Here is a 12,535-nt window from a genome sequence, read left to right as displayed (position 1 = left end):
TACTTACTACATAAAGTATACTTAAAAATATACTTGAACTTTACTTAAGTATACTTACTAAAATAAACTTGAAGTATACTACTTTTTGGTAAGGGTACACTGTAAACCACGGCTTCTTGGGGCTTATTGATTTATAATAAAACTCCTTTAAAACGACAATGCCTTTCACTGTTAACAGCAATACAACACTTTATCGCTCTGTACGCCTGTTTATGCTGATCATCTTCTTTGTGAAGCACTGAAGGCATTTGGCTGCACAGGAAAAACACATCTTAACACACGGTGTGTTGTCTTTGTGAAGTTGCGGATTTAAGGACACTTTCAGTAGGTCACCATTATCATTTAGACAAAAGAGTGTTGAAAGGACATTCTGTCGGTGCTTCATTAGCGCAGGCCTCCCTCTGTGGCCAAACCACGGCCAGCGTTTAGTGCAATTACCCCGGCAGAGAACAACTGTCAATCATCCTTAAAGGGGAAGGATTCCAATTATTAAACCTCTTAAGTCTTTTCCTCTCGCCAACCGGCTCTCAGCGCGGCAGGCCAGTTTTCATGGCTTCATCCTAAAGATCAAGACCTCCATATGCTGCAGGAATGGGACGCATCTGAGTGCTTCGGAATTTCTGCTCACTTTTGGGCTCCACAAAATCTTAGTTAATGCTCGTTTTACAGTCTGAAGCAGGTGCACTGTGGGTAAAAAGTTGCGGCGTGTCATTTGCGGCGATGCTTGGAAGTGACGACAACCCTGTGTGATTCTGATGAGCCGGAAAGTTGAAGAAAAAGGTGTGTGAAGTTTAGTTTTTCTGATTTAAAGATTCCAGATTCACTTAGAATTAATTTGCATTTAAAGTACCTTTAAAATTGGTGAAACTAGACAAATAAGACTTATTATTTACTTCTATTTGTGTATTTAAAGCATATACATTTTAAAATGCAACACACAGTACTTTGGGTTGATTGAGTTAATTATCTATTAGTTGAAAGTCTATATGCACACACAACAAGCATGAAACCCAAGTAAAGTAAAATATTACATATTAAATAGTATAACTGCCCACAAACGTACAAAAAATAATAATCTAAAATTCAACAAAATTCTAAAACTTTATAAATGTGCCAATGCATGTCTGTACGATTCTGAAGAAAAAAAAGTGTGCAAAGTTTTGTCTTCTATTTGATTAAATGACTTTTAATTTGTAAACTAGAGCTAGATTTCAAATCTGAGCATCTTGAGACATTGTTGAGGTCTCATTTGTTAATCTAGTGAACAGATCTAGTGATCTGAGATTGTTTTTGCACAGGAGAAACATCTATGAAATATGATAAATAAGCAAAATTCACCATGCAATACTTTGAAAACTTATATGATATATAGATATATGAATATTATATGCTATATTATTATTTTTAAATGATCAAATACAAATGATGGAAAAATTTAAAAGGTTTAGTCTTCTATTTAAGCCTAATTTAAATACAGAATTTAAATTATATTTAATGAGAAAATAAAAGTAACCACTACTTCACAGAAACTAAACAAATAAGACTTTAATCTGTATTTGTATTTATGAAGCATATAGATTTTAACATGATACATGCTTTTGGTTGATGGCACAGAGTTACTTAACTTTTAACTGGTGACTGAACATTTACACTGAAACAAAAGTAAAATTAAACAACCTATAGTTTAGAGTGTGATTTTCAACTAACTGAGTCGAATCATAAATTCAATTTGCAAAACTCGAAGGAAAAATGAGCCAGATTGCTGTGCCAACACAGGCCTGAAATAAGGATTGACTGTCAGTAAAGTTGCTGTGTTAAGATGCTTTAGACAGTCAGAAGGGATGAAAATGACACTTAAGAACAAGCAAAGACAACTGATCTCATGCATAACGAGTTTCTGTTATATTCCATACTCTATATCATTTAGTTTCAATCAATGCAGAAGAATAAAGCATCTGCACTCTGTGTCAGTTGTCTTTTAGTGAAACTGTTGAAGCATGTAAACCATGAAGGGTCAGAGCAGCTGCTTTAACTTGAGTTTAACTTTAGTTTAACTTGTCAAATGTTTTTTGGAGAAATCGATCATTATACTAAATGTTGTAGGGATATATAACTGGTTTGAGCATAATATTAGTACTTGGATAACTGTATGCATTATTTTTATCATTTGTAGAAAATACAAAAATCATTTGTGAATCATTTCATTTCCAAAACATTGAAGCAAAATAAACCATAACAAACATACAAACAATTAATAGACTCTGTCAGCACTGCTTATAAATATTGCAAATATAAAAACTTTTTAGATTATGAAACACAGAACCATTCTTTATTCAACAATTTTACAACTGAAATAAAGTATGACCAATATCACATACCTAGAAAACCAAACTTTCGGCTGTAACTAAAAATGTGCTTTATCTGATTTTGTCAAATACTGTTAAAAATATTAACCCTTTTTTTGGATGTCTTACTTTAAAGTCTTATTAACCCCTGCTATTCTTGTACAGATCTTTGAAAGGGAATCTCTGCCACAAACTGGAACCAGATTCTCTTTTGGACATAACTTGCACACATTTCCCCGAGGAGACTTAACATAAGGGCAGATTGGATGCATTTGTCACTGGATATGATGAACATGGTGGATGATGGTTGCCTCTCAACAGACAACTACCACGACCTGGGGAAAGGTGGCGCGTCGGGGATGGGAGGCCGCGTCCACAGCATCGACGTGATTCTGGGCTTCAGTAAGGACCAGGATCGTCTGCTCAACCCGGTCGGGCCTGTCGGCACACACAAAGTGGACAGAGCAGACCTGGGAGAAGAGGAGAAGCAAGTGACCTCTGACCCCTACGGTCACCTGCAAAGTCTTCCGGATAATTCACAGCAGTCAGCGTATCATGGTGAGAATCGACCGGTTTACTAAATCTCATCTCACTTTCTGGAAAGTGAAAAGAACATCACACATAAAAACACAGTACTTGCACAAAAATATCTGAGTGGCTCAATGCAAAAAGTGCTTTACAATGCAAAATACATTGTATACATTAATGAATGATGTATTTTCCTGTGCAAAACCCAATGCCACAGCGTTATAGAGGTTCCTACTGTCTTGCATGATCTTCTGGTTTCTAGATTTGGCTCCTGAATCACCTTCAATGTAAGACTGTAGGTTTTTCCACCTGTTTAAGTCTGATGACTTAATTTAACTTGACTTGGACTTTAATTTAACTTGATTTGAAGAATCACTCATACTGTACTGAGATGAAGTATACACCAAAATGTAATGCTTTTCTAATCCTAAGAACAAGCCATAGTAAAATAGCGATGCATGACTTGGAAAACACCACTAGTCAGTGTTTTTGAAGGTATAAGAGACTACACTTGAATTAATGTCAAATGCATGTTTATTAGAAATTGGGTTATAAAAAAAAACAATATTTTACCTAAATAAATTTGCATAGATAAATAGCAATCACTGTAAATACACTGAAAAAATGATTTTCTTATTCAGTACTTTTGACTTGTTTTCCATTGCAAATATATAAACATTCTTAAATTAATACAGATAGATAGATAGATAGATAGATAGATGATAGATAGATAGATAGATAGATAGATAGATAGATAGATAGATAGATAGATAGACAGACAGATAATAGTAATATTCCTTCTCAAGTAAAGTAGATATTTATAATGGAAAACAAGTCAAAAATACTAAGAAATGTATTTATTTATTTATTTATTACTTTTTATTTTATTTATTTTATTCATAATTTTTTTGCAGTGTACTCTAAATAGATAGTACATCTGGTCACCTGATTAAATAAAAATATATCCAATTAATTATTCCACATCCTTCTATCCTGACTTAATTATTGGTGGAGAAATTATGTGTGTGTGTGTGTGTGTGTGTATATATATATATATTTATTTATTTATTTATTTTTACATTACTAATAATAATCACTGTAAATAGTGATCACAATGACAATTTATTAGTGTTATCTATAGGATATAGTGGCATTTTGTGAATGTTGTTAAACCTTGTGCATCCATACAGTTACATATAGAGTTCAATGCCTCGTCAAGAAGGTGTGTTGTATTTTCCAGTTTATATATATACTGTATATATATATATATATGCTTACAAAGTGACTCAATTAAACCTGTAGACATTAGTGTCAATGCAGGTGTATCTAGTTTGTGTTTGAAAGTTGTGTGCAGCACGACGTTTAACACTTGCTAACATTAAACTAGTAAACTGATTCTAATCCTGCCTAACTTAATTAGATTCAACCAGGATCTGCCCCACCTCAACATGTGGCGCGGTTTGCTCTTAGCGGTTTCTGCGAAATGAAAATCTCTGCTGTTGTCAGGCTGGTCGGCCACTCTTGGTTGAACCGCTGCGGTACTGAGTGAACCTCTTAACGGCTGGATTAGCAGTCTTGACTTGGCCACATGAGGTCTACAGGTTTAACTGGTGACATCTGCGTGCTTGGATTACTGGGAGGACTTACTTACCATGGCAGAAGTGATGGAACTCCCAAATCTCTTATTTTCTAGGAATTCATAAAATCGAAAGGTTAACATCTGACTCCATCACTGTACCATTTGGTAAAGGCACAAGAACATATAAGTAAAGGGATAGTTCATCCAAAAATTTAAATACTGTCATCATTTACTAACCTCAAGTTGTTCCAAACCTGTGTGAGTTTCTTTCTTCTGTTGAGCAGAAGATATTTTGAAGAGTGTTGGTAACCAAACAATTGACGGTAGCCTTTGACTTCCACAGTGTTTTTTGCCATACTATGGAAGTCAATGGCTACCAACAATTTTTATTTTCTCAACATTTATCAAAATATCTATAAAATATCTATAAAGATAAATAAATGATGAAGGAATTTTCATTTTTGGGTAAACTATACCTTTAAGGCTCCACATTTAAACTTTAAAATGTACCTTATCCCATACCGTTTGTGCTTGAGACGTGAATGATTCCTCAAATCATGTGTCTTGTTGAGGAGAAATGTACTGTTACTTTATAAGTGATCAGATGCACCATTTTGGAATGGTTAATAAAAGATAAAACAGACTTACACAGACTTCACACAGACTTTTACATTGAAGGAGGGACTCGAGTCATATCAAACCCTACTAGTAACCACATAGAACAATGCCCTAGAAACCACCCAGCATGCTCTAATGACCACCTAGCAATGCCCTAACAACCACAAAGAACACCCTAGCAACACCATGGCAACCACGCAGAACATTCTAGAAACTAGCAATGCCCTAGCAACCACCCAAAACACTTAGCAATGCTATAGTAACCACCCAGAAAACCCCAGAAACGTCTTAGCAATGCCCTAACAAACTCTCAAAACACCCTAGCAACTTCTCAGCAATGCCCTAGCAACCACCCAGGGCACCCTAGTAACTGTATCCCAGCAATAACCTAGAAACCAGAAAAATCTAAGAAACTTCTTAGCAATGCCTTAGGCCCCCATCAGACAGAAAACATAGTTGATTTTTTTTTTTTTCAACTTCAGGTGCTCAGAACGCTCCTACAAACACACGAGGCTATTTAAAAGTTATATGCAGCTAAGAGTGATAAAGGGACATGCATGGATGAGAAAATAAAGAGTGGGACGTGCTAGATGTTAAATATTAAACAGAGCTGGCGCTGACTGAGACCCGAATCGTGCGCACAGAAAACCGTGCAATCGCGAAATTCAGACCTCTTTCACGTTGAATGGTCAAATACACGCACAATTATGTCTAAATGCCCGTCGTGTGGAGTATTCATGTAAACACAGTCGGTTATGTGTTAAATAAATATAAATTGGGTGAAAACCATATATGTTTCAGTATATTGGATCCGTGCAGTCGGTCTTAAAGTGACAGCAGTCTTATTTACATGCTTCTGTCTGTCATTAATGTTAACAAAAAAACAAAAGACAAAGAGAAAATCACTCACTGCTCTTGATTGAATCACTTTTGGATCTTTAATAAGAATCAATTCATATGTGATTCATACAGTGAGTGAAGACTACGCAGTATTTTAGTTACACTTCATTATTCAATTTCTGTTGTATTTCTTAATACAGTACGTTAAATAAACCAACTGTAGCTGGAAAACGTAAGTTATTTAATTGATATTTTTGTTCTATTGTGTTTGTAATTTGCTTCTTTGTTCTTATTTTTAATTAAAAAAATAAAAATAAAATAAGAATAGCTATATCGAGATATATCAATATCATGAAAAAAATGTATCATAATGTGAAATAAGATTTTGGTCATATATCGCCCACACCTAATAGCAACCACCCAAAAAAAAAACTCAAGCAATTTCTTAGCAACGCCCTAGCAACCACCCAGAACACCCTATCAACTACATAAAAACAGGTTAAACCCCATTAGCAACCCATTAATTCTTTAATGAACTTTACAAGAGTGCCTGGCAAATAAAGAGCACTCCGTTTATCCTGTGCTGTAGATACTGGACTTTTCTCCACGGAGAAGTGCGACGCCGATTTGGGAGATCCACAGAGCAATGTGGAGAGCGACAGCCGCTCCCCGGACCCTCCTGATGAGGATCAACCTAAAAAGAAACACAGACGCAACAGAACCACCTTCACCACCTATCAGTTACACGAGCTGGAACGCGCCTTTGAGAAGTCCCACTACCCGGATGTATACAGTCGAGAAGAGCTGGCTATGAAAGTCAACCTCCCAGAAGTTCGCGTTCAGGTAAGCTTTGCGTGATACAAGCCGGGAGACTTGATGGTATTAGATAGACGTAGTGATCAATGTCATTTTATTTATTACAACCTTGACATTGGGGTTATTTAATGGACTTATGTTGGTAGGGCATTACAAGGTGATGCTGTTTAACAAGGGAGTATTGATTGAAGAGAATCTGCATTTAATGAAGAGACAGAGCTTTGTTAAACTGGTAAAGCTCCATCTGTTAAACTGTTAATTTCACTCATTCATAACTCTCCAGCACACTCACCTCATTGACTTCTGTGAACAGGCGAGTCGAATGAGTTTCTGTGCCACTGGACATTATGAGGTTGAGTCTAAATGGTTCTCAACTTTTTCCCGTCATGCAGGTGTGGTTCCAGAATCGGCGTGCAAAATGGCGGCGGCAAGAAAAAATGGACACGGGCAGCATGAAGCTCCACGACTCGCCCATGCTGTCCTTCAGCCGACTGGCCATGGCGCCCAACATGGGGCCAATGACTAATTCTCTGCCTCTGGACCCCTGGTTGCCCTCGCCGCTCTCCAGTGCCACTCCTATGCACAGCATCCCGGGCTTCATGGGACCAGGCCAAAGCCTCCAGCCCACCTATACGGGTCATCCCGGCTTTCTGAACTCTTCTCCAGGCATGGTGCAGGGAATGCAACCCATGCCACCACCTCCTTACCAGTGTCCCCCTGCATTTAATGAAAAATACCCTCTGGAAGACGTGGACCGCAGCTCTAGTATCGCAGCTATGAGGATGAAGGCCAAGGAGCACATTCAGTCCATGGACAAAACCTGGCAACCCATGTAACAGGAAAATGGGGAGCGGTATATTTTATTGGAATCTCATAGACACATGGACGCATTTTTAGAAAGGACCAGCACCGGATCACCCCCAAAAGGTGATTTTGACCCCCGACAGAGGGGAAAATCATGGAAAAAAACACGAAACGGCTAGTATTGGGCTAGTTTTGAATAGCAATCGGGCTGTTTTTTTTTGCACAGACCTGGCAACCATGGCAACAAAGCACTGACAGTTTGTGATCATGGCATCTACAGTAAGGCGTTTCTTACTTCTTTCCCGCAAATGCTGAGCTCCCTAGGATTCTGGATTTCAGTCGGTGCCAAGCTTCTCTGCTCCTCCAGGTTGAAGACTCGCAATAGCAAGTTTGGCCCGTTGGCAATTTAACAGGACAGCGTAGCTCAGGACAACTAATACCTCAATGCCTGTTCAGAGGTTAATTTCATGTTCTACCATCTAGACATGAGGAACGATTAGAAGAAATCACTTGACTTTGATTTAAAAGGAATGACCCTCTATGGTTAAATAAACTGAAATCTAGAAACAGAATGTCTTTTATTGAATTGTTATTTTACATGAGTAGCTGCATTATCAAGCCATAGAGTGAAGTTGTTTCTAAATCACTAGCACATATTTCAGCCGTGCCACAATCCTGTTCCTGCCGTTTGATGTGTTCATATCATCATTTAAAACAAGTCTGAGGTTTAACGTTTCAGTGTCTGTGGGGTCTGTTTCAAGCAATGATGGACAAACCTCTCAAAAAGGTGAATTTTATGAAGAAAGTCAGTTATATTTCACCCCAAAAACAAGAGAACAGTATAAGAAATTATATTTTGCACAAAGAAAATTGAGAAAATTCAAATTATTATGTATTTCTGACCCTAAATTCTCATTACTGTAATGCTGTAACATCCCATAGAAGACTTCAGATGCAAAAAGTCCATCTGAGATTTTTTCTGATGTATATTAATGTATATATAAAATACTACAAGTGTACATAATATTAAATGTTATTAAACATTAAGAGTATTATTAATATTAAATAAAAATATATTTAAATAATACAGACTTTTTTACACATTACCTTAAAAAACTGCCTTCTAATCATATTAAATAAGCTTAAATAAATTCAATATAACTACTACAATTTTAATTAATATTAAATGATATTAAATATTAAGAGTATTATTAATATTAAATAAAATATATTTAAATAATGCAAAATATATTTTTATATATGATTGTATATGATTGTAAAGTGCTTTGGGTGTACAACAATACACAATAAAACGCTATATAAATGCATCATTCATTCATCATTCAATATTAAGAGTATTATTAATATTAAATAATTATTTATATTAAATATAGGTAACACTTTACAATAAGGTCTCATTTGTTAACATTAGTTAATGCATTAACTAACATGAACTAACAATGAACAATAAATATTTTTTACAGCATTTCATAACCTTTGTTAATGTTAGTTAATAAAAATGTTCATGCTCATGTTGGTTCACAGTACATTAACTAATATTAACAGATACAACTTAAAATTTTAATAATGCATTAGTAAGTTTTGAACTTACTGTAATATTAACTAAGATTAATAAATGCTATATAAATATTGTTCATGTTAACTAATATAGTTAATTAATATTAACAAATGAAACCTTATTGTAAAGTGTTACCTAAATATATTTTAAAAATACATAATTCTTTTTTTTTTTTTTTTTTTTTTTTTTTTTTTTTTTTTTTTTTTTTTTTTTTTTTTTTTTTTTTTTTTTTTTGTCATTTTCTTTTGATTTTGGGTTGAAATAAGACCTGGGCACTTCACAATTTTCAGACTCATCCCAAAAATGGAAGCTGATTTTCAATTTGCATAATTTGATGTCTTAATTAAAGACAAAGTATTAGTATTATGAAATTGAAAATGTCTCCATTATTTAATTAAAAATGTTACAACTTACCCCAAATCGCACATCCACGGCCAACAAACATACTGAATTGTAATTTGGCCCTGTAGTCAGAGCCTTTGTTGTTATTGGCACTGTCCACTTTAAGCAGTTAAGAGATTACATCCAGAAAAGAAGGTAAGAACAGAAAGTAAAAAGAATGACAGGGAACGTATGACATCCACAACTGCTTAGCGGAAGACAGAGGTCACACTAAAAATGAATGTCATTGCATTAGATTAGAAAATATCAAAGCAATTGACATTTATGTTTGACAAAAACAAGTGATAAAAAAATACATCTAACGAAAATGATGACTAAAAGCACCAAAACCCAAGTTGATTATGAGCAAAAATGACAGAAATATTGAATGATATTCACACATTTATAAGTGTGACTGAAGGGCAAAAATACTCATACAGTTTGACATACTGTCTAAGCAGTGATTTCTCAGTTAGACTTTGTGAAACTTTGTGAGGTCATTAGTGGATTGTGTCGCTTTCGTAGCAGGTGTGTGTGTGTGTGTGTGTGTGTGAGGACGCGGAAACAGTGGCTCCCCGCCGGGAATCTTCATTGTTTAAGATTATAGATTGCCCCTCTGCTCTGAACTAATGGGCGTCCCAGCCAGGTGTCAGTCATTTAAAGATGTGTACACTTAGACGTCATGGGGTGGATTCTGTCACAAACGTTGCAGCTTTATCATTGTATGATGTGCATATAAACTGTCATTATGTTTGTTATATGAAGTTTTTGGGGACGGGAAATTTGAATGTTATTGAATATGTCTTTACATTTTTTTAGATAAATTTGTTGAATTTTTTGCACTAACAATTGGAATAAAGATGAATGATAAAAATGCATGATTTGTGACTCTGGACCACAAAACCAGTCTTAAGTGTCAAGACAATATTTGGCTGAGATACAACTATTTGAAAATCTGGAATCTGAGGGTGCAAAAAAATCTAAATATTGAGAAAATCATCTTTAAAGTTGTCCAAATGAAGTTCTCAGCAATGCATATTACTAATCAAAAATTAAGTTTTGATATATTCATGGTAGGAAATTGACAAAATATCTTCATGGAACATGATCTTTACTTAATATCCTAATGATTTTTGGCATAAAAGAAAAATCAATAATTTTGACCCATACAATGTATTGTTGGCTATTGCTACAAATATACCCCAGCAACTTAAGACTGCTTTTGTGCTGCAGGGTCACATTTGGTTAGCTTTTATAATAAATATAAAGTTATGATACTAACAGGAAGCTCATTCAAAACTTGTAATTAAAATCAAGTTTAAATCTATACATACTAAACTGTGAAAATGTTTTGTTAGTTAACCTAAAAAAGTACTACTAGTATGTGCTCATGTGTAAATTAACTGGTTTTGTTCAAACAAAATTCAAATGATAAACCAAATATTGAAAAAATATTGTCTCATTGCTCATATAATATTGTAAATCACATGCTCAAGTGCAATAAACTGGAACTAAAAGAAAAGGAAATATCAATCATTTATGACATTTTTAAAATCAATCCTATGCAACACTGTCAAAATTAAAAATATATAATGCAATACCCAAATGATAAACTATATGCCTGACATCATTTGAGCAGTGTTTAAGGACATCTGATTTATTATTTGAGCTTTTTTAATCAATCATTTACAGCATAGTTGTTGTCTGTGGTCTTAAAGGAACAGTTCACCCAAAAATGAAAGTTTGCTGAAAATGTGCTCATCCTCAGGCCATCCAAGATGTAGATGAGTTTGTTACTTCATCAGATTTTGGAGAAATGTAGCATTGCATCACTTGCTCAGCAATGGATCCTCTGCAGTGAATGGGTACCATCAGAATGAGAGTCCAAACAGCTGATAAAAACATCATAATAATCCACAAGTAATCCACAAATTAATTCACTTCAAACTGTTAATTTGGCTAAAATACAAGTCTGCTATCCATAATATTGTTTTCTCCTTTGAAAAAGTAATTTAGTCTGAATCAGGAGAGAAATCTGCACAGATCAAATACCGTTTATAACCCAAAACAGTCCAAAACAGCTCTAAACAAATATGTGGGTGGATTTTGATGTGAGAGACAACAGGAGATGGACTTTTTCAATGGAGCATCATTATGGATTATGGATTTATATTTTAGCTGGAAATGACGCGGAAGTGATGGATTTGTTTCTTACAAACATGCAGCTTTTGGCTTCTCAAGACATTAACGGATGGACTGGAGAGGTGTGGATTACTTGTGGATTATTGTGATGTTTTAATCAGCTGTTTGGACTCTCATTCTGACGGCACCCATTCACTGCAGAGGATCCACTGGTGAGCAAGTGATGCAATGCTACATTTCTCCAAACCTGATGAAGAAACAAACTCATCTACATCTTGGATGGCCTGAGGGTAAGCAGATTTTCATCAAATTTAGATTTTTGGATGAACTGTTCCTTTAAATATCACACATAAAACTAAGGCACTGAGCTCAACTAGTGACTGAAAGAGTTTCGCCCCTCATTAGTGAGCGTGTTCAGTGGCCCTGACTAGGCTGTGGGTGAAGTGACCTGTCCTCGCCTGCCCTTGCAGGTTAACGGCACCAAGCCAGCCTGTTAAGATGATGAGCCGGCCATCCATCAGCTCTTCGCAGGGGACAGAGTGAGGGGGGCGGCTCTTCACCCCTACGATCCAGCCTAATTGCCCCATGTTCTGTTGCTGGCTTCCATACTTCAGTGACACAAAACACACACACTAAGATACGGTCCTCCTAAATCAAATGACATAATGACAGAGTTTAATACATTAATGCCATGCACAAATACATTTACATAATCTATTGCCTCTTAAGCGTCCTATTTTGCAAGATAGAATAATATAATGGAAGTATAGGAATTATCAGTGTTGGGAAGGTTACTTTGGAAATGTAATAGGTTACAGATTACAAGTTACCCTACTTAAAATGTAATAAGTAGTGTAACTTTTTAATTACTTTATTAAAGTAATGTAACTGATTACATTTGAT

At 35.4% G+C, this 12,535-nt stretch overlaps 1 protein-coding gene across 1 annotated transcript; it reads left to right on the top strand.

Annotated features, from left to right (window-relative positions):
• Nucleotides 1–346: 346 nt before the first annotated feature.
• LOC107687913 (retinal homeobox protein Rx2-like) lies at nt 347–7,637 on the top strand. Its single transcript, XM_016485400.1, has 4 exons — nt 347–780; nt 2,511–2,903; nt 6,500–6,753; nt 7,119–7,637. Exons 2-4 carry the CDS (start codon nt 2,612–2,614, stop codon nt 7,560–7,562), a joined length of 990 nt encoding a protein of 329 aa, XP_016340886.1. The 5' UTR covers nt 347–780; nt 2,511–2,611; the 3' UTR covers nt 7,563–7,637.
• The last annotated feature ends 4,898 nt before the right edge of the window (nt 7,638–12,535 follow it).

This window comes from Sinocyclocheilus anshuiensis, unplaced genomic scaffold (assembly GCF_001515605.1).
Source record: "Sinocyclocheilus anshuiensis isolate Anshui unplaced genomic scaffold, SAMN03320099.WGS_v1.1 scaffold293, whole genome shotgun sequence".
In the NCBI taxonomy this organism is placed as follows: domain Eukaryota; kingdom Metazoa; phylum Chordata; class Actinopteri; order Cypriniformes; family Cyprinidae; genus Sinocyclocheilus; species Sinocyclocheilus anshuiensis.
Note: the sequence above shows the minus strand (reverse complement) of the source record. Positions and strands in the feature narration are given on the sequence as shown.

What these genes read in the sequence shown, in the direction of transcription:
- LOC107687913 (XM_016485400.1), top strand. Translation starts at nt 2,612, where the DNA reads ATGCATTTGTCACTGGATATGATGAACATGGTGGATGATGGTTGCCTC. An exon ending in ACAGCAGTCAGCGTATCATG is followed by an intron (nt 2,904 to 6,499) that starts GTGAGAATCGAC and finishes CCTGTGCTGTAG; the next exon opens with ATACTGGACTTTTCTCCACG. An exon ending in TCCCAGAAGTTCGCGTTCAG is followed by an intron (nt 6,754 to 7,118) that starts GTAAGCTTTGCG and finishes CCCGTCATGCAG; the next exon opens with GTGTGGTTCCAGAATCGGCG.